This window comes from Gopherus flavomarginatus, chromosome 21 (genome assembly GCF_025201925.1).
Source record: "Gopherus flavomarginatus isolate rGopFla2 chromosome 21, rGopFla2.mat.asm, whole genome shotgun sequence".
Classification (NCBI taxonomy): domain Eukaryota; kingdom Metazoa; phylum Chordata; order Testudines; family Testudinidae; genus Gopherus; species Gopherus flavomarginatus.
Genome location: NC_066637.1, coordinates 10,846,287 through 10,868,975, shown reverse-complemented (window position 1 = coordinate 10,868,975; position 22,689 = coordinate 10,846,287). Strand labels below are relative to the sequence as shown.

General features: G+C 42.4%; 1 protein-coding gene across 4 annotated transcripts in view; it reads left to right on the top strand.

The window, feature by feature from the left end:
- The window catches only part of CLSTN1 (calsyntenin 1), a 65,462-nt gene that overhangs the window by 32,740 nt on the left and 10,033 nt on the right, over positions 1-22,689 (top strand). For 2 of the 4 annotated variants that reach the window (XM_050931406.1, XM_050931407.1), the window contains 12 exons: positions 3,685-3,893; positions 5,061-5,210; positions 5,315-5,500; positions 8,285-8,533; positions 10,786-10,907; positions 12,014-12,176; positions 14,197-14,247; positions 15,637-15,794; positions 17,063-17,211; positions 18,571-18,797; positions 19,252-19,422; positions 19,616-19,761. In XM_050931406.1, the coding sequence (XP_050787363.1) occupies positions 3,685-3,893; positions 5,061-5,210; positions 5,315-5,500; positions 8,285-8,533; positions 10,786-10,907; positions 12,014-12,176; positions 14,197-14,247; positions 15,637-15,794; positions 17,063-17,211; positions 18,571-18,797; positions 19,252-19,422; positions 19,616-19,761 (1,981 nt within the window). The remainder of the gene's footprint in view (positions 1-3,684; positions 3,894-5,060; positions 5,211-5,314; positions 5,501-8,284; positions 8,534-10,785; positions 10,908-12,013; positions 12,177-14,196; positions 14,248-15,636; positions 15,795-17,062; positions 17,212-18,570; positions 18,798-19,251; positions 19,423-19,615; positions 19,762-22,689) is intronic. The other 2 variants (XM_050931408.1, XM_050931409.1) reach the window with 1 other exon arrangement.

Genomic DNA, 22,689 nt, shown 5'->3' with positions numbered 1-22,689 from the left:
ACAACCAACTACTGAAGAAATACTCAAAAAGGAAAGATTACAAACCACTTCAGAGACTGGGTGGAATTCTATCCTCTGTACAGTGTGCCTTCATGAGACTCCCCTGGCACAGCAGCTGTTCACTTTGTAGTAGAATTTGCAATTTCCAGCCACTTTTCCCTGTTGCTGCAGGAGATGGACCAAACGCATAATGTAAATGCCAATTCCCACCAAAAGGAACATTGGCTAGATACAAAAGGGCAGACAAGCAGAGGGTATAGCTACACTTGAAATTTCAAAGCGCTGCCGCGGCAGCGCTTTGAAATGTGAGTGTGGTCGGAGCGCCAGCGCTGGGAGAGAGCTCTCCTAGCGCTGCACGTAAACCACATCCCTTACCGGGTGTAGCTTGCAGCGCTGGGAGCTGTGCTCCCAGCACTGCGGCACTGATTACACTAAGGCTTTACAGCGCTGTATCTTGCAGCGCTCAGGGGGGTGTTTTTTCACACCCCGAGCGCGAAAGTTGTAGCTCTGTAAAGTGCCAGTGTAGCCAAGGCCAGAGTCAACAGTTTAGAGCAAGCCCAGTGCATGGGTAAGAAAGCAACAGCCCTGGGATACTTGCTTCCTCAAGCATCAATTAATGACTGCCTAACACCCTCCCCTCATGTCAAAAACTGCACTTCCACTTTGTGGGTGGCTAGGCTCTTAGGCCTTGGCTACACTCACACTTTACAGCGCTGCAACTGGGGTGTGAAAAAACACCCCCCTGAGCGCTGCAAGATACAGCGCTGTAAAGCGTCAGTGTAATCAGGGCAGCAGCGCTGGGAGCGCGGCTCCCAGCGCTGCACGCTACACCCGTAAGGGATGTGGTTTACATGCAGCGCTGGGAGACCTCTCTCCCAGCGCTGCCGCTCTGACTACACTCACACTTCAAAGCGCTGCCGCGGCAGCGCTCTGAAATTCCAAATGTAGCCATACCCTTAGTCATCAGCTCTGTATTGCTCGTTCTCTTGGTGTTGAATTATGTTACTCTAACACAAATTATTGAGAATGTTCTATCCTGAATCTCCTTAACTGATGTGTGCCAATGAAGTTACATTTTCATCAGCAGGAAGAAACTATCCTGCATTAAAGAAAATGTAAATGTCTAGTGCAGAGGTCGGCAACCTTTCAGAAGCAGTGTGCCGAGTCTTCATTCATTTACTCTAATTTAAGGTTTCGCGTGCCAGTAATACAGTTTAGCATCCTTAAAATGTCTCTTTCTATAAGTCTATAATATATAACTAAACTACTGTTGTATGTAAAGTAAATAAGGTTTTTAAAATGTTTAAGAAGCTTCATTTAAAATTAAATAAAATGCAGAGCCCCCCCGGACCAGTGGCCAGGACCCAGGCAGTGTGAGTGCCACTGAAAATCAGCTCGTTATCCGCCTTCAGCACCCATGCCATAGGTTGCCTACTCCTGGGTCTCTTTGCACTGCATTTATTGGCCATATTGGCTAAAGTAAGCCCCCCTCTATTTAAAAAAAAACAAAACAAACTAAAAAAAACCCCTGTAAGTAAGCTTTAGAAATATTTTACTTCTGGAGGAGGGATGCATTAATAAAATGTTTCCCTATAGTATTTTTACATTCATGACACTTGTTCCATCATTCACACTTTGGTCTTTTGTTGTTCTCTTCATTGACATATTTTTCCATTCTGTATTTACACATATACTATGACAAGTGCAAGAGGAAAGGCACTGTGGTCCCAGGTTTTCTGGGATTACTTGGCTCATCATAAAATATTTTAGGTGGGTTTTCTGCTACTTTTATATTCTCTGACCTTTCACTTCTACCTCCAAAAAATGAGCTAATTGTGTTTTAGCTGACTTATACGACTTGGTGTATTCTTATTGAAACAAAACTAGTCTAATGTTCTTGATAGAGCCAGTAGTCTGAAGCCTGACTTCTAATTGTCATGGTATATTTATTTGTTTTCCATAACAAATTGTTAATTAAAACATAAAAATTAAGTGTAGTATAAGCTTAATATCTGGTGGTGCATGATCGGAAGGGATGGTACTGTGTTTAAGCACAAAATTAATAATCAGATATTAAGGTTTTATTCCCAGTTTGCCACAGATTTTAGTTTTTATAACCTTTCTTTGTCTCAGTTTTCCTCTGTAAAATGACAATAACTTACTTATTGAACAGGGGTGAATTCTGGGGGAATTCTGCACCACTGCACGTGTGCAGAATTTGTGTCCCTCGCAGATGTCTTTTGCTTCCCCGTAGAAAAATGACTTTCTGATGGGGAAGCAAAAGGAAGTCACAAAAGCGGTCATGTGACTCTCTCCAGCAGTATGTTTCAGGTGCCCGGGGCAGCCCACAGAGAGGTAGGTCACTGTGGGGAAGGGGGCAGGACTGGGGAAGACCCAGCTAGTTGGTGGCTCCTACCCTGCACCGGGCTCAGCTGTTAGTCCAGGCTGGGTGGGGGAGGATGGGACTTCCTCTGCCTCTGCATGGTATCCAAGGCTGTGTCAGACCCACCCCCAGATTTCTCCCCAGGCTGTAGGAAGCTCTGCAGCCTCCTTTCCCCCTCCCCTGCCATTGCTCTTCAGCTGCAGGGGGAGGGATCACTGTACAGGGAACTGCTCTGCCATCTGCCCATCAGCTGTGCATCCAGACTCCCTCATACCCAGACCTTCCCGACGAGCCCCACTCCCCCTGCTTCTGGACCACCCCAACAAGCCACCCATCCTCAGATCCCCAGCGTACTGAGCTCCAGCTAGCTATGTTTGGATCCCCACTTCACTGAGCCTCACTCCCCCAGCATTTGGACCCCATCACTGAGCCTCCCACACACACCCAGCCCCCCTGCTGAGCTCTGTCATCCCCCACACCCAGACACCCGTCCTGCTGAGCCCCAACTACCTTCACATGGACCCCCCCCGTAGAGTCCAGTTGCACCCAGAAGCCCAAAATGATCCCCTGTGCACCCAGATCCCGCATTGAGCTGCCTGCACCCAGATTGCCCCACACAGAACCCTCTCAACCTACCCCTGGATCCCCCCACACACACACTAAGCGCATCCACACTTGGATCCTGCCTTGCTGAGCCTACTTGCCTACACCTGGTGCACCTGGCAGAGATGGGCAGGGTCCTGGGGTATTTCTGGGGCAGGCCCAGTCCTTGCACTGTGTCAGGGTTGAGTGAAGCCTCACCACTGAGTCTGTGTCCTGGGGGGAAGCTGCACAGTGATCTCCCACCTCTGTGCAGCCACTGGTCTGTGCTACCCAATACTATGCTAGAGTCTCCATGTTTGACAATACAATTTGCAGAATTTTGGAGAATTTTAAAAGATTGTGCATAGAGGTTTTTTTATTTTTTGGTGCAGAATTTTAATTTTTTTTATGCAGGAATACCCTCAGGAGTAACTTATTTGTGTGTAAAGAACTTTGAGATCCTCTGATGGAAGGTGCTATGGAAGTAAAAAATATTCTTCTTCTTCTGGGAAAGGAACAATGTATCCTGCCTTAGCAGAGGGGTGGAGTTGAGCTCATGAGTCTCTTCCACCACTGGCTACTATTCTTCTCTGAGCCTAAATTTTGGTGGGGAGCTTAATCTGTAAAATGTGGTTCTATTCCTGTGTTGTTGAATGGCAGCTCTGTAACATTCTGATTTCACCCAGTGTTAAAAGCTGACTATTGTGTCTCCTCTCCAGAGCAATAGTACATATACAGGTGAATGATGTTAATGAGTATGCTCCAGTGTTTAAAGAAAAGTCCTACAAAGCAACAGTTATTGAGGGGAAGAGGTATGACAACATCCTGAAAGTAGACGCTGTGGATGCAGATTGTTCTCCCCAGTTCAGCCAGATATGCACCTATGAAATTGTAACTCCAGATGTTCCCTTTGCTATTGACAAAGATGGTAAGAACCAACGAGGGGGGAGAAATTATTCTAATTTGGTACTTTAGAATAATGTTTCAAATGTGGTCAATGTCAAAATAAAATTAGTGCTTCAGAGTATTCTATTACAAACGTAAATCCCTCCATTTGATAATCTAGTTCTACAGTGTAACTGAGCAGACACGGTTTTTTGAGCATTTTGGATTCCTGTTTGACTGTGTATAATATAAAGTAAGTTGTCTTTCACTGATAGGTGAAATAGCAAGATTGGTACTAACATACATAGCTTCCACAAGTCTACCTTCAGTGCTGCACTCAAACAACAGTGACTTCAAGCATGTTTCCTGCTTCTGAAATTGTGTTTTGTAGGAGAGTGGTGTGTGTGTGTGGTGCCCCCCCAACATCTTAGAACCCAGGGACCAAAGAGAGAGCGGTTTCTAAGGCATTTGCTGTTTTGGTCAGAAAGGACAGTCTTTTTCAAACCTCTGTAGCTTTTACAAATATCATGTTTAATTGTGGGCATTATTGAAGAAGCTGGTGCCAAGTTTGGATCTTATGGGATCTTAACCGTGAAGTACTGAGCCTATGGTCTGTTGCTGTTTTGTCTTTTTAAAAATAGCAATGTAGATATACCATGTTCTAAAGCAGTTGTTAAGATGTTTTTCTTTCTATAGCTGTTCTTCTGTTTTTAGGATTGGTTTTACAAATAAACTTTATAAAGCTTGAAAAGCAAACACCACGTAAAACCTTATTTAAGACACTCAAGAGAGGGCTTGAGAGGTTACACTATGGAGTGGAGGATGCTGGGGTCAATGAAAAGTACTAATTTAACTTGCCCCCTGAACTGTGTAGACCACACAACGTTACAGTTCTCGCTCCTTATCTGCAGACAGTTAAATCTTTTAATAGAACCAGATTTACACTAACATAATGAGCTGTAAAAAGACAGTGCTAAGACTGCATCTACTTCTGTATTTATTTGTATTAATCTTCTGAGTTTAATCTTAAAGGATTGGGTTTGCTGTTTAGGGTATTACACCCACATAAATTGATGGAGGGGTTAATTAAAGCTTAATTACATGTGACTATCCAAGTCTTAGCACCTGGAGGGAAAAAAGTATACTTAATGAAGCTGAGTCTGAAAGATGAACGTATATTCACTGTTAATTGGCTCTCCATTATTGCCAGGTTATATAAAAAACACAGAAAAGTTAATCTATGGCAAGGAGCGTCAATATAAGCTTACAGTGACTGCATATGACTGTGGGAAGAAAAGAGCTGCTGAGGATGTATTGGTGAAGATTAGCATTAAGCCTACATGCAAGCCTGCCTGGCAAGGTTAGTTCAATCTCCTCCTTTCACCAGCTGCTATTACTTTACTGCAGTTAAACACTGGTAAACACCAGAGATCTCTAATCTTATTTCTTTGTGTGAATATACAGGCTGGAGCAAAAGAATAGAATATGAGCCTGGGACTGGTTCTTTGGCTCTATTTCCCAATATACATTTGGAGACCTGTGATGAACCCATAACTTCAATACAAGCAACCGTTGAACTAGAGACTACTCATATTGGGAAAGGTTGTGACAGAGATACTTACTCTGAGAAATCCCTTCACAGACTCTGTGGTAAGAATGCATTGATTGGTTTGAAATTGAGTAACATTCTTCCTTTGAATATAATCTTTTCACAAGTCAGAATACGGAATATCAAACAAATGGGCACACTTAATAACATGCCAGAACAAAAGTTGCCCCAAAATCTTGTCTAGCAGACCGTATATACTTAGTGAGCCTGACTGAACTTGATGTTTTCAAATAACTATCTCATCGGAGGAAAAAGAATCATTGTGTAGTCCCCTTCTAACCTCCCTGTTCTCCTATTTTGGGCAGTAATTTCTCACTGGTGGTACATACTCCAGAATTGAATGGCTGGGTGTGTGTGGATGGGCATCGTTATTGAAAACTGCCTATTTTTTCGAGATGCAGGATGAATGTGGTAGGTGTCTTTTCAGAGGCCATGATGAAGAGATGGATTATAAAGTGGAGAAAATGTGGCCTGGAATGAAGGACTTCATTTAAACCAGCTAAATCTATGTTTTGTTGCATAGGGGCTAGAGGACCCTTTTGCATTCACCTATTCAGTGATTAGTAGGATTAAAATTCATGAGCCCCTCTGATGCAAAATGAAAGGATGGAAATTATGGGCCAGTCTGTCAGTGATGCTCAGTACCTTCCATTCTAGTTGGAGTCACCCAAGAGCTGTGGGTGGGTTAGCACCTTTGGAAGTCTGGCCAGATGCTTACAATTGCTTGTGTTGCCAAACCATCTTTTTATTGGGTGTGACAAGGAAATTGCACTTCTCTTCCCAAAATGTTAACTGAGGCTATGTCTACATTAGTTTGTCTACAAAAGCTATGCTGCTTTAATTAAACCACTGTTGCATGTCCGCGCTATGCTGCTTGTCATCAGAGCGCAGTCATACTAGCAGCTCTTGCATTGACACAAAGAGTAGTTTACTGTGGATAGCTATCCCACTGTGCAACTGGCTGCAGTGTACTTTGGGAAGGGTTTGCAATGCCTCATGGGGCAGGTATAGCATCACATGATGCAGATTTCTCAATCCCATCTTCCATGGGCATCCAACTAGATTTCCGCTGAAAAGTGGCTGACAGTGTAGGGGGAGAGTATGTGTGTGGGAGTGACAGAAACTAGAATGTGTTGCGGGAGTGTGTATATGAGAGAGACTGTGTGTGTTGGAGGAGAGTGAGTATGTCAGCATGCTGTCTCTTTAAGTTCAGACAGTGGCTGGAAGCAACCAGTCCTGAGGCAGGGAGAGGATGATGTTCCTCTATCCCCATTAATCACCACCTCCCTCCCTGGCTCTGCACCGCAGTTGTCCTCGCTCCCTCCTCTTTCCAGCAGCAGCCTGTCTGCAGCTGTGTTCCTGTTCCCCGGGGAAAGCAGGATTTTGGGTTAATGATTTGCTGTTTTGCTGCCACATGCTCAGCGGTCAGCAGGGGCGACTCTAGCTTTTTTGCCCCCCAAGCACGGCAGGCAGGCCGCCTTCAGTGGCGTGCCTGTGGGAGGTCTGCCGGTCCCGTGGCTTCGGCGTACCTGCTGCTGAATTGCCACCCGCGGGACCAGCGGACCTCCCGCAGGTGCGCCGCCAAAGGCAGCTTGCCTGCCGCCCTCACCGCGACTGGCAGGCACACCCCCGCGGCTTGCCGCCCCAGGCACACGCTTGGAGTGCTGGTGCCTGGAGCCGCCACTGGCTGTCAGAACTTCCTAGAGATTTGAAAAGGGAGGGGCGCATGCCTGCATAGCTGTACGCAGTGCAGCGGAGTTCGAAACAGTGAGCAGAGCAGTCCTGGTGGGCATTGTAGGACAGTGGGGGAGGCTAGTTATGGCGACATAATGAATGGCAGCGTCTACACCAATGCTTTGTAGCTTTAACTTTGCTGCAGAAAGCTCTATGTCCCTTGTCAAGGTGGTTTTGTTTTGCCAACAAAAGTAGAATTCTAATATTTAGACCTGTTTTGTCGGCAAAAGCTGCCTTTTGCTGACAAAACTGTGTAGCGTAGACAAGGCTTAAACTTATTCTCCATCCTTTATCATCTCTCCTCTTTAGACTATTCTCTTTATGATGGTGTAAGTTTTACATGAGCAATTCTGCTTACTTAAGGGCTGAACTTGACTCATATGTAGGTTTTAGCTGGATATGTGTGTGCAGCAGTTCTTTTATTTGCTGAAACTTTAACCAGTGACATCCATATTTGGTGAACTTGACTTAATATTTTGGCAGTTCCTGAGCTGCTGGCAGTATTAGTCAATGCTGAAGTCTGCTGTGCTTCACTATGACATCAGTTACCCTGGATTTGGAGTGCTGAGTAAACAGAATGCTGAGCTTCTTTTTTAGGAAGTAGATATTTTCCATGATTAAACAGCAATTCCATTGACTGATTTGGGCTCCAAAGGGAATCTCATCCAGCCCTCTTTAACCTGAAGAAGTAAAGATCTCAAGACTGGTAGAGAGTTATAACAGGAGAAAAGTGGTGTCAGCCTCATGATTCAGGAAGTAAAATGCCATTCATGTGTGATATTATGGCTCATAGCGTAAACAGCGACAAGGAGTCTCTAGGTAGGCAAAGCCTAGAAAGCAAACATTGTTTGCTAGATTGGATGCCTACCAAGAGGTTAAATGGCTGGAACAAGTAATTCAGAGCTGGTAGGCCTGACAATGTTTAACTACATTGCAATTAAATTTAAAATTGCTTGGTGCATGACACTAATACAGGGTCCTTACAGCTAATGCGGAAAGATTAGCAATCCAAACAAACTAACAAACAATTTGGTTTGACACCAATTCTTAGTTTCCTTCTGGGTGTTTTTAGGAATCTACTTTTATTGTAGGTGTTTCCTCTGGCACAGCTGAGCTGCTTCCCCCTCCAAGTAGCACTGCTAACTGGACAGTAGGACTCCCTACCGATAATGGCCATGACAGTGACCAAGTCTTTGAATTTAATGGCACTCAAGCTGTGAAGATTCCAGATGGCGTCGTCACAGTCAGTCTAAAAGAGCCCTTTATGATTTCGGTGTGGATGAGGCATGGGCCTGGTACCAAGGAGAAGGAGACAATACTCTGCAATTCAGACAAGACAGGTTTGTAAATACTTCAATTATAAACAGTCTCTCTTTGGTTTTGGTGATATATTTGTTGCAGGTCACTCAAGGCTCTGAAGCTGTCTTCTAGATTAGATTCACTTTGGAAGCAACAAGCTACACTGAAAAACTCACTTTTATTCTGGAGTAATGCCCAGGTAGGGAGTTATATTGGCATAGCTAGAACAGTATAATTTATACAGCTATAGTACTGCTGATCAATTTTCCTGTGTAGACAAGCCCTTAGAATATTTAGTTTCAGTTAGATAAAGGGAACTTGATATCCAGTTTCCTTTTTATACCGTAGAGATTTTAGGCATTGTGATATACCAATTGATCTGGCAACACAATCTGTTTAGATTGTGTTATTTGAGAGACTCTCATTCTTGTTACCTCATGATAATCATGAGGGTATATGCAGTAGGTTTAGAAATATGGATCCTCACCTCTTTTTAAAAAAAAAAAAAAAAAAAGAAAAGAAAGATTGAATGTGCAATATTTGCTTCTAGGGGAAAATAGCTCTGTTCCTCTCCCTTCACCCCTTCCATGATGAAGCTACTTTTATCCTTTGAGTAGTTTCTGTGAATCATAGAATATCAGGGTTGGAAGGGACCTCAGGAAGTCATCTAGTCCAACCCCCTGCTCAAAGCAGGACCAATCCCCAGACAGAGATTTTTGCCCCAGATCCCTAAATGGCCCCATCAAGGATTGAACTCACAACCCTGGGTTTATCCGACCAATGCTCAAATCGGATGCTTTAAACACCATCATTTTAAAGATGGTATTTGTGATGCGTTCTGTCACCTTATGCGCTGAATTTACCTCTGAGCCCGTTTTCCCTGCCAGCTTGGGACTTCAGAACCCTGCCTTGTTGAGCCAGACATGCTGGCTTGCTGCAACACAGACCCAAGTCTGGTCCATGCCCCCATAACTGCAGACTTTAACCAAAAACTACTCAGCAGATCACCTGTCTCCAGCACCCAGGCATCCAGTTCCCAATGAGATCAAAACCCCAGATAAATTTGTTTTACTCTGTATAAAGCTTGTACAGGGTAAACTCACGAATTGTCCTCTCTCTATAACACTGATAGAGTGTCACAGCTGCTTGGTTCCCCACGCATTAATCATTTACTCTGGGTTTATCAATAAACAGAAGTGATTTTATTAAGTATAAAAAGTAGGATTTAAGTGGTTCCAAGTAATTATAACAGACAGAACAAAGTAAGTTACCAGGCAAAATAAAACAAAACACACAAGTCTAAGCCTAATACATTAAGAAACTGATTACAGGTAAATCTCACCTTCAGAGATGTTCCAATAGGTTTCTTTCACGGAAAGAAGATTCCTTCCTAGTCTGGGCCCAATCCTTTCCCCTGGTACAGTTCTTGTTAGTTTCCGCATGCATCTTCGGTGAAAAGCAGAGGCTTTCACATGAGTGGGACCCCCTTTGTTGTGTTCCACTCTCTTTTATATCTTTGGCACAAGGTGGGAATCTTTTGTTTCTCTGGGTTCACACACCTCCTTCTAGATGGAAAAGTACCAGATTTAAGATGGATTTCAGTATCAGGTGATGTGTTCACATGTCCTGTGAGACCCCCTCCATTCTTCCGGGGCTGGTCCGCACATATACAGGAAGGCTTGGGTTTCAGTCCCCTTTTCCCAGGGTAATGTAGTAATTTTTATGTCAGAAGGCAGTCACGGTGCAATGAAGTTTGAGAAACCCTGGTTTAGATTGTTAATTCTTTAGGGCATGGACCATGTGTGCTTAATATCCGCATAAAGCATCTTTCCTGCCTATAGTGTTATATACACGCTAAATAGTGTTAATTAGCAGCAATACATGCTGTTTAATTGGTAACAGAAGATTCTTCACTACCCACAATTTGAATTTTGTTCGATTTTTCTCCTATTGGTAGGCTTACCCCTGTGATACTTTAGTCCTAGTCCTTGGTTGGGAAGGACATGTCTTATTAGCTATGGTGTTATCAGTATTACTGTTGGATTGTTTAGGAATGGGTGACCTAAAACTGCTTCCATGGGCACTTCTTTTCCCTTGAAACTATAGCACGCTTGATTTCTTTTAAATCTGTCTTGTGCTCTTATTACTGTCCTGTAGGACGGTATTAATAGCACATTTATATATCAGTCATGTAGTTTAGGGTTATGTGAATTCTGGACTATAATTTCCAGTTCTAGAGTTTTAGGGCACAGGGCAGTGGGAAAGAGTAACATTAATGTAACCTTTTGTGCAGATATGAACCGGCACCACTACTCTCTTTATGTACACAATTGCCGACTTGTTTTCCTCTTCCGCCAAGATCCTTCAGAGGGAAAAACTTACAAACCTGCTGAATTCCACTGGAAATTGAACCAGGTGAGTATGAAAGGGTACTTGTTAAAAAATTTACAATTTAAGTATACATAGGAGCCTAAAACAGCCTGATAGTTTTAATAGTAAATTAAGTCTTTGTGGAAATCCAAACACCTCATTCCACAGTTTATTAAAATAAACTGAACTGTGTTTTACAGTTCTAAGTTTCAGGGCCATATTCTGCTATCTTTATTCACATAGAGTCAAATCTTGCTTCTTTAGCGTTCCTACAGAAGTCAATGGGGATTAGTTACGGAATACAGTTCAACTCAATATGAGTAAGGGTGGTAGAAACTGGCTTTAAGTGAGTAAATTAAGTGTTTAAACGTTAGGAACCAGATTTGGTAGAACCTGTCTCCATAGAACACAATACAAAATGAATTACCATTCTACTTGCAAGTATTTCCATGTGTTTACAGCAATTAAGTACTTGTGAGCATATGACTTTTGTTGTAGGTCAAATAATGTAATAAGGTAACAGATAAACTTTTCTTTAATCCTTTTGCACACTAGAAGAAAAATTTTCCTGACACCATGTGCATTGTTGGTGTTACATGAGCAAACTGACTAATTGGTAGCACTCATGATCAGGAAGACTACTATTAGATAATTTAATTTTTTTTATTGGACCAATAAATCTGAGCAAAATAAGTACATTTTATGTGGCTAATAGCTCTCATATAGAGGTTCCTTTAACTGCTTCCAGCGAATGTTGGGGATCTGTTTGTTTGCTGCCAGTTATTTAAGCAGTAAGATGCATCTGAATTTCTGATGGTGGAATGTAACCACCCAATTAATAACATTCTAGCATTCTTCACATACTGGCATATGCTGCTGTGATTATAAAATGGCCTTGTGCATATGTATAGGGAGTTGGCAGCATTCCCATAATTGCAAAAAGCTTCCACTATTAAAGATCTCTAATTTTGGTTTGGGAATTTTGTTTTCCTGGAAGTTGCCATATTTATATACTATTAAACAAATACTTCAGCAGAACTGGATGAAAATCTTGTCAAATAGTGTTTTAGTATGGCAATGTACTAAATGTACTCCGGTGACTGCTTTGGTGGAACTCTGTTTTTAAACATTACCTGTCGTTCTCTTCCCAGGTGTGTGACAAAGAATGGCATCATTATGTCCTCAGTATTGAATTTCCAACAGTGACACTCTATGTAGATGGAGTTTCATATGATCCTTTCCCAGTGACCGAGGATTACCCACTACATCCTTCCAAGATAGAAACTCAGCTGGTAGTTGGAGCATGTTGGCAAGGTAACAATTAATTTGTCATGTCCATGAATGGTTGGTTTTCTTCAGGGCAATGGAAGATTGCTTTTTACATCTCCTACAGATGTTTTCTCTGTCCCACTATCCCATATTTCTTCTTTAATTTAGTCACTTTTTCTGGAGTGCCGTTGTACTCATCACCCATAGGTGGATATGAAATACCAAACTACATCTAGAAATGCCTGGCAGGGTTCCACTTAAGAAGTGATTTCTGTAATAATTATGGGAATACAGTCAGTTTTATTTTTGGTAATACTAACAAAAGTACATTTTATTCTTAAGATTACTAGGGAGAATCTTTGCTTTCTAACCTAATTTGAAACAGACTTTAGAAAAACCAAGCTCTCATTTTTGGCCATGTTTCCATATGAGGATTTAATTAAGTAACAGTGTTTTCTCTTGAGGATTTTGCCACTTGTGGTTATAAAAAGAAAAAATAGCAGCAGTTTATTATATGCAAACTAAGCTTTAAATTGTGGTTCTCTACAGGCTGCTTAATGCTGATTCACAGCCTATAATACTGGTGGCACTTATTCATCAAAAGCTTGAGAAAATGAGGCAGGTGTCATCTGAACATGGAGCATTGGAAGTAGATTACCAAGGCACTGCAGTGGACTGTTCAGTTCAGTGCATTTTCCTTATTGATCAGATTACGTACAAGTTGGAAAACTGCTGATCTAGCTAGAAAATCTTGACCTAATAGAACAATACTTTTTTAGTAGAACAAATATATTAGATCATAGATATTTTACTATAGGTCTGCAAGCTTATATCAAACTGTTGTATCTGCATACAGTACACAGAACGTTCATAGAGCATGCAATAAGGAGGTGCCTGTCCTTTCTCTGAGATTTGAGGCCTTAGAAAGATAAAATGACAGTCCAGGGGTTAGAATAAGCATTATATATTGTGAGGGGCCCATTACCTTTTTAATACTTGCTAATTTGCAAAATTCATTAATTTGTAACCAGTCTCCCAATCGTTAGCAAGGTTCTAGTTCACTTCATTTATTGCTGTATAGATGGCTTTCAGATTATCCCTTTTGTTTTGCGATAATGCAGCAGCAAGTGGAGCGGTGACTAGGTTCCAGAGAGCTGAAGTGTGCTGGGGAAACCAGAACTATGCCAGCTAAATGTCTGGAATGCTCCAAGGCTTCAATATAGGCTCTTGTATCCTAACACAAGCCCAGTCATTTTTACCTGTAAATTCCTTTGGCCTCCACAGGGAGGTTCCCTTCAGTGATGTGCATTAGCACCACTATATAATCCTTTCATTCCTTCCTGCTTCTATCCTGGCCATTGCCAGTAATTGACTTGAAATGGGGATGCTAAAACTTTGGGGTCACGGACTTGTGGGTCTGTCAGGAAATTCTATTGAAAACCTTATTTTAAAAGGATTATAACTCAAAGAAGAATTTATGCCAAGAGTGAAACTAATGCTTAAGGTCTTGACCTGAGAGCAATATTGTTTGCTTTACCAAACTTTAAATAAATTGATTTATATATAAAGAAGACTTTAGAACTTTTTCCTCCTTAAAGTTATGCTTTCTAAATCCTCTTTAATGTTTTTATTCTCCCTCTCTTTTAAAAAACCTGCCATTTCAAAAATTGCCCAATTAATATATGCAGTATTATTAATTTGGTCTGAATTATTAGTCAGTAATGGCTTCTTTTTATCTGTCCATAATACTTTTTTTCTTAGGAGATCTGTTAACAGACTTTAATCTCCCCATCATACCTGTGAAGATGGGAATATGAAGTATTCTAGCTGCTGGGTTTGGCAATGGTTTATATAAGAAAATCCAACTCTGTCTCCAAGGCTGAAACTGATTAAATTCATATCAGTTGTGAAGAGCTGGTTGGGATATAAGCAGAATATGCTTGGTGAAAGGGGGTGTGTGAGTGTGAGTGACAGAGAGAGAGAGTGATAACAAAGGTTACTTACAAGTCCCTCATTGCTTGGTCCCTTCCCCATTGTCCCTATTCTTTGTCTTGCTTTTCTACAGAATATACAGGAAATGAAAATGACAATGAAACTGTGCCTGAGACATCTGCAGGTTGCTGGAATATTTTCCATTACTTTTTAATTTCATTTTTAAGCCAAGACATTGCTTCATCTCACATATAGCATGAAATGCAGGCATTGCGTTTTGGCCATTGATGCCCCCTACATAATCTGCTTCTGGGCTGTTTCTTCATTGTACTATTATTTCCAGTGCTTCATCTCCTGATTTTATTTTTATTGCATATAAGTGCACATCCATGTACAAACTTGAAACCATTGTGATTGCAGTGAAGTGGTGTAATATGAGCCATTAATGCGAAGTATTAGCTACACTTTTTTCATCCAGTCTTATTCAAATATCATTGCATAGATCTCATATGTAACCTAAAGGACAGTGTGTCTGGATACCCACTAGGAATTACTCACTTGACCAGAAGTCTGTAAAAACGCCAGTTGGAGCCAACAGAAATAAATACCAGCTTTTCTGCCCGTTTGGCTGACATTGCAATGTTTTATTTTTCTCCGTAGTTTCAGCAGTTCTCTGGGTTTCATGTCTTGGTTTGAGATTTAATTTACTACATATTTCTAAGAGAATACATTTAGCTACTTACTGTTCCTGTAAGATCTGGAACTGCCTTGAATGCCATAGAAGTACATACATGAAAAGATTTCTGATAGCTTTACTTTTAACTTGGCAAACAAAAGCACAACAGGATCCAAGGGCTGGAAGTTGGAGCTAGAGAAATTCAGGCTGGAAGTGAGGTGCAACATTTTTTAAATGAGGGAAACTATTGGAACCACTTACTGAGGACTGCAGTGGATTTTTCTATCACTTGGATGTCTTTCTGAAACTGCACTCCAGCTCAATCAATGATGAACTTGAAATAACTGTTACTAAGTGAAATTTTGTGCTCTATGTCAGACAGACTGGATCATCATAACCATCCCTTCCGGTTTAAAATGTATGCAGCACTTCAGGTTCTTGGTTTGGCATAAATTGTACTTTGTTGCACTTTCTCCTATCCTGATAGGCGTCTCCTCGTTTTCTAGAGTTAATGACAAATGGGAGATATAATTTCAGCACTAGGGTTAAAGTCTCATCAAAGAGCTCATAAGCTCTATCTTTGATCGTGTTTAAGTCCACCACCTCGCTGTATAGGCAAAAGTAACATTTGTGATGGAAACACTAGCCTCCGCTTCACAGTTCAGGATGGCCATACATGTCTGTTTTGAGGGCCATATGCATGATGAACTGTTTAATTCTTTCATTGTGCTTGAACATGATCACAAGTTTAACACCTGGAATGGATATAAACTAACCTGCATGTGAATTCATCATGGTAAAATAAAGCACAATTGATGATAAAAAGAAAAGGTCTAAGGTCTATAAAGGTGTGTTTTGTTTTTGTTTTTTTCTTTTTTTCCCCTCTTCTTTATAAAGGTGGCGAACTCCACATGGCTCAGTTTTTCCGAGGCAATCTGGCTGGATTAATGATCCGGTCTGGTAAACTGGAGAACAAGAAGGTGATAGACTGCCTCTATACCTGCAAGGAAGGATTAGATTTGCAAATTGCTGATGGCATTGGCAAAGGCATGAAGGTAAATTTGCATATGGATGAAGTGAAATGCACATGCTGTGATTTACTAAGGGTTTGTCTGTACTAGAAATGCTACAGCTCTGCAGCATCACGGCTGTAGTATAGAAGGGTTCTTCTGTGGTGTAGTAAATCCACCTCTCCGAAAGGTTTGGTCACCAGGTCAATGGAAGAATTCGTCTGTTGACCTAGCACTGTCTACATTGGGGCTTAGGTTCACTTAACAACATTGCTCTGGACTGTGAATTTTTCATACCTCCCGAGTGACGTATCTAGGTCAACCTAACTTTCTGGTGTAGATTAGCCCTAAGACAGCAAGTACTTGACCTGGTAAAGATTTGCCAATATAGCTATATTGTAGATGCAGCTTATAAAAGCAAGAGTGTTTTTCCCCAGTATATCTTATACCAGTTCCTCAAATGAAATAAGCTATACCGCGTAAAGCATTTTTGTGTCAGCACAGCTGCTTTTCACTAAGGCCATGGCTACACTGGCATTTTACAGCGCTGCAACTTTCACGCTAAGGGGTGTGAAAAAGACACCCCCCTGAGCGCTGCAAGATACAGCGCTGTAAAGCCTCAGTGTAAACAGTGCAGCAGCGCTGGGAACGCGGCTCCCAGCGCTGCAAGCTACACCCGTAGAGGATGTGGAGTACGCGCAGCGCTGGGAGAGCCCTCTCCCAGCACTGGTGCTGCAACCACACTCGAAACTTCAAAGTTTCAAGCTTTGAAGTGCAAGTGTAGCCATACCCTGAGACTGTTAGTGGTGTAGAGATGCAGTTTAAAAAAAATCACAGCCCTAGTGATATAACTAAACCAGCAAAAGTTTCTAGTGTAGGCTTGGCCTTCAGTGGCCTTTGAGAATGCAAATAGGTGCATAAGCACTTTACATTTATGGAGCCTAACAAAACAACTTAACATAATAGGTCTCATTTATGAGTAGGTATTTTATTTCAATAGCAAGGCTAAGTTTTACTGACTTGCTAGTTGTATCTCTTTCAGATGACTAGAGTGTCAACATTGTGCCAAATTCCTGGAATTTTTCTTGGATAATGAAATACTGTAAATGCTGACTTAAACTTTTAGGCTAATTGGGGAAGTTAAACTGAGTTGTAAAGCCAGTGAATGATTTGTTCTGCTTTGAATACAAATGCTAATTATCTCCATGCTTAATAGTTTAAGCAGTGCTGAGCTTTTTGGTTTAATTATTCTAGCACATTGGTACTTGGATCTCTTTTTTTCATTTTTCTTCTGCTCTTTGGAATGGTTTCAGATTAATGTGAATCCCAGCCAGTCAACATTGACCTTGGAAGGGGATGATATTGACAGGTTTGACAAAGCCATGCAGCACGTTTCCTACCTGAATTCCCGCCAGTTCCCAACACCTGGAATCCGGAGGCTCAAAATCACCAGCAATGTCAAGTATGTCCTAGTGCAGAAAAATGCATCTATACATAAGGATATAGGGGGCTTGGAGAAATAAACTAAAACAAAATTCTTTAGTGCAGTGGTCACTAATGCAGACCTTTACTTTTGAAGGCTCTGATCATGAGCCCTGAGGTGAAAGGGAATCTTCCCAATGATTTCAGTGGGCTTTGAATCAGCCCTTAGAGTTACCAATACCAAATTTGTTCTGTTACATAAAAATCCTGATCTGTTTCTTGGGACTGTTGATTAGATATCAGTGGGTATTGTAAAATTTTTGGGGGATCTGATCCAGGGATCAATAAATGTTGTTCTAGATGTAAAGTAAAATATTTTATGCTGATTATGGCCAAAGTGTTCAAATTTAAGTGCCTAAATCTGCATCTAGGCACCTGAACAAGTGGTCTGACCTTAAAAAAAACAAAACAAAAAAACTGTTTTGGATGTATTCTGTCATTCTTCAGGACTTTCTGGGGTGACAAGAATGCATAATATCTATAGGCCATTGATTCAGCTAGTGGCTGTCTATAAGCTCTGTATGAGACGGTTTGTTAAAAGGAATGTTATGCTGTTTGGACACTTAAACAGAGCTCTTGTCAGAGCTGGCATTGTTGCTTTTACAGTAGTTCATGTGATGTTTCTCATTGGGTGTGCATTTTCCTGGCTTCTTACCCAAGTTTTGGGTTTGAACGTACTCAGTATCCCAAAATAAAACTTGGAATGCTCTGGTTTAAAAGATCTCCTGGTTTTGCATCAGAAGCATATGGAACTGTGAATTAGGAACCATTATGTAGTTAGGTATTTAAATCCATCTATATTTTCATGAAACAAAAAAGCATCATTTGGCCACTTGAATGACCAGAGTTGTCTGGGCCATGTTTGTAGGCATGTGACCCATCATTTCCAGTCTTATTTATATTTTTACTCTATTTGAGGTTAGTTATTTCCTTCATGTCCGGTTTGATTTTATTTTTCCTAGTTGGGCAGTCTTTGTTGTGATCATTGCAAGTGTGCACTGTGAGGACTTATCCAGTATTGCAGTCTTACCTATTGGCATAATCTGTGGATATTAGTCATAGCCCAGAAAATGGGGCAAAATGTTCTCCGTGAGCAAAAATTCATTTTAACATTGTTCCCTTTTGAGGGAGTGATAGTGGTGATCTGCATTGCCAACACAGTTGTGGGATGTATTATAGGACCCTTGGGTCTGAAACAGAGCTTATTTATATGGGATTTAATTAAATGGTTGAAATGTTTTTCGTATTGTAACTATTTAATTGCCACTGCGATGCATAACTGCATCTCCTGTAAGCCTGTTTTTCACAGTTAAACAAACAACCTGTGTATCTTATGTAGGTGTTTCAATGAAGAAGCCTGCATTGCCATTCCCTTTGTGGATGGTTATATAATGGTCTTGCAGCCTGAGGAACCCAAGATCAGCTTGAGTGGCATCAATCATTTTGCCCGTTCTGCTTCAGAGTTTGAGAGTCCAGAGGGAGTTTCTCTCTTCCCTGAGCTTCGCATAATCAGCACCATCACTCGGGAGGTGGAACCAGAGGGAGATGGGGATGAGGATCCTACAGGTAACAAACTTGATTATTAACCTGGTTGTGGAATCTGTCCCCCTCCCTGAAGTTCTCTGCAGTGGGGGGCGGCCCTCCCTGTGTGGCTATCCCTACTGTAGCACAGAATGGAGGTGGTAGGTGTCAAATTCTTCATGATACTATCTTTTTGATGTAGCAGGAAGAGAGTGGGTAAGCAGGGCTGGGTGAGGGGGTGGGTATGCTGTTTTTCCCCTGGGCCTGCAGAACTTCAATCAGAAGTGAGAACAGTCTTAGACTGTTTCTTCTCCACGAGTGAGAATGCTTTTTGGGTGTGGTTTCTTAAATGAGAAATCAGTCTCAACCTAGATCATTCTTCATGGCCAAATCATTGTACACAGAAGGGAAGAATTATAGCTGCTTATGACACTACAGTTCCTTCCACTTTGCCATTGGTCTTTCTGCTTATTTCTTTGGCCTCCATGTCCTCCTTCAGTCCAAGAATCTTTGGTATCAGAGGAGATCATGCACAACTTGGATACATGTGAGGTCACAGTGCTAGGAGAGGAGCTAAATCAGGAGCAGGAAGGCCTGGAGGTTGACATGACACAGTTACAGCAGAAGGGCATTGAGATGAGCAGCTCCAACCTTGGCATGACCATCACAGGTAAGGGGTTGCCACCTTTTGACCTTGTTCTGGGAAGGGTTTGAGGCAAATGAGAACAGGAACTGTGTATTTGTGTGCTTACTAAGCAAAACATTTGTTAAATGAATGAAAACTTTTTTTCTTCTTCTCCCACCCCAAAACCCCCAAACAGTTTATAGTTCTGACAAGTAGCTGTTTTTTTTAATCCTCCTAGGTGTTGATACTATGGCCAGCTATGAGGAGGTTTTGCACTTGATACGCTACAGAAACTGGCACACTGTCTCTCTGTTTGACCGAAAGTTCAAGTTGGTCTGCTCTGAGCTTAATGGTCGCTATGTCAGCAATGAATTTGAAGTGGAGGTATGTGAGCTAATGTCATCCCTTTGAAAGTTGTCAGAGCCTGCAGAGATGGAAGTTAATGCTTCAAGAAATTGGTCAGTAACTGGTTTGGATCTCTGCCTTCTAAATATTATGTCATCAGAGCAGACTAGGGTGTGTTAGTCTGTTTTAATGGGTTGTCAATCCCAAAGTTGCCGTCACTGATTCCAATTGTGAGTGATGCACAGACCAGATCATATGGAGTTGGGACCTATGTATATCCTAGTATATGGAATGCGGTTAAGGGGAGTGAGTGGGGAAGAGGCTGGATGGAGAGGTGGGACACTAGAAAATGGACCTTTGGGAACAGTGCTGCAGTGGCCTTAAGGAAATGGACTTGAGAAGTCTTTTCCAACTCTAATTTCTGTGATTCTGTAAATGATTCTATTTTTTTCTTGCAATGGGGCTTACTAATGTCTTGCTTGCATGACACAGAGATTACCAGGAAGACTAATCCTGAGTGACAGGAGGAACTACTTGAAATTAAAATGATTATTGCGCTGCATGTTTACACTGAGAAGGAAGGGAATAATATAGCTAAAACTACACAGTATCTATAGAAGAATATGAATTAATGAGTCCTGCTGTTGATGTGAACATCAAGGTTAACTAACCTCCCTGTAAATATACACCAAAATTCATCAGTAGGTCCTCTGAGTGATGATGAATCTTGATATTTGCTGCAATATGAAGTTATTGTTGCCTATCTGTACATCTTTCTATTGTAAACTTGAATTTCATAGGCTGATTTTTAAAAGGGCAGCTTATGCGAGGATGGTGAATTTTAAGTCTGACTTGCCAGTATTTGATAACCATCCCCCACTTCCCTTTCCCCATTGAGGAACAGAAATTGCATGTATGGCTAACATGGCTGTGCTTCCTGAGGAAGTACTGTCAACTTTGATCCAGGATCTCTACAATTTAGCAAACTGGCAATGCTTCCTTGTCATTCACTACATTTCCCCTCTTCCTATTGTGCAGCTGGCCATGCACCACGTCTGTCTAGTCCCTACCTCCCATTACAGAGGAGGATACACTTAGCAGTGCCTTGGTGGAGAGGAAGGGGAAGCTCACCAAAACCTAAAATGTGCTAAACTTGTAGCTGAGCCTAACTTAATGAACCAGCTCATCAGAACCTCTGTTAAACTTTAAAAAAAATGGTCTCTGGAGTTCCAAAGAACCTGAGCCTCCGTTTTGTCTGTGACCTGCTGTTTACCCATTGCTGTTAACTGAAGGTGATCCTACACAGCAGCATCAAAATAACAAAAGATGTGGATGGAAAAACAGCTTAGTTTTATTTCAGTAAAAGTCTGTGTGGTCACTTATTTCAGAATGAAAGTGGCGAACATCAATTTAGCTGCAGGTTGGTAACAAATTTACTTCCTTTTTTATTCTGAAATAAGGATGTCCACATACAGACGTACACCACGATCACCAAATCAGATTCAGGAAACCTAAGTATGTGTAGACCAGCCCTAACACATCAGGAAAAGACGGTTACTTACCTTTGTAACTGTTGTTCTTCGAGATGTGTTGCTCATATCCATTCCAGTTAGGTGTGCGCGCCGCGCGTGCACATTCGTCGGAAAACTTTTACCCTAGCAACTCGGTGGGCCGGCAGGTCGCCCCCTAGAGTGGCGCCATCATGGCGCTTGATATATATCCCTGCCGGCCCACACGCTCCTCAGTTCCTTCTTGCCGGCTACTCCGACAGTGGGGAAGGAGGGCGGGTGTGGAATGGATATGAGCAACACATCTCGAAGAACAACAGTTACAAAGGTAAGTAACCGTCTTTTCTTCTTCGAGTGATTGCTCATATCCATTCCAGTTAGGTGAATCCCAAGCCTTACGTAGGCGGTGGGGTCGGAGTGAAATGTGGCAGAATGAAAACTGCTGAGTCAGAGGCTACAGCATCTCTTGACTGTTGAACCAGGGCATACTGCGAAGCAAAGGTATGGACTGAGGACCAATGGTGCTGCGCGACAGATCTCGTGGGTAGGAACACGAGCCAGCAAGGCGGCAGATGAAGCCTGAGCCCTGGTAAACTGCACGATGATGTGGCTTGGGGAAAATATGAGCCAAATCATAACAAGTTCGGAAGTCTGCCATCACCCGAGATGTGATCCTCTGAGAGGAAAACAAGCAAGCCCTCCCTTTGGCCCGCTACCGTGACAGAGCTGGGGCACCTTACGAAATGGTTCTGGCAGCGCAATATAAATGCGAGCACTCCACAGATGTCCCAGGAGTGCAATGGTTGTGCCCATTGTGTTGAGCTGTGGGTAACATGAAAGGCCGAAACCATCTTAGGGAGGAAAGCCGGGTGCGGTCATAACTGCACCTTGTCTTTGTGAAACCTAGTGTACGGCGGAACCCTCGTAAGAGCTCTAAGCTCGGAGACCCGTCTGGCCGATGTAACAGCTACGAGGAAAGTTTGTCCTCCAAGACGGGTATATCAGAGGGCCAGTCGTGAACGGCTCGACTGGGGGAGACATAAGTCTGATTAAAACTAGGTTGAGGTCCCAGGTTGGGGCTGGCGGCGCACCCGAGGGTGCAAGCTCTCCAAGCCCTTGAGGGATCTCGAACCCATAGAGCGTGAGAACACGGAACGTCCACCTTAGCCTGGCTGGAAGGTAGAGATGGTTGCTGAGTGTATCCTCAGCGATGATACCGCCAGGACCTGCCGCTGAAGGCCAGAGGTAGGCCAAATAGAGGGGGTCGAGACCTCAGCAAGAGCAAGATCGAGCGTATTGCACCTGTAGAAGAAGCGCTTCCACCTGGCCCGGTACGTTGACCAGGTGGAAGGCTTCCTGTCACCCCGGCTCAGTTACGCAGCGGCCACACCGTGAGGCGAAGAGGCTGCAGGCCCGAGTGACGAAGCCTGTTGTTGCCCTGAGTGATGAGGTCTGGGTG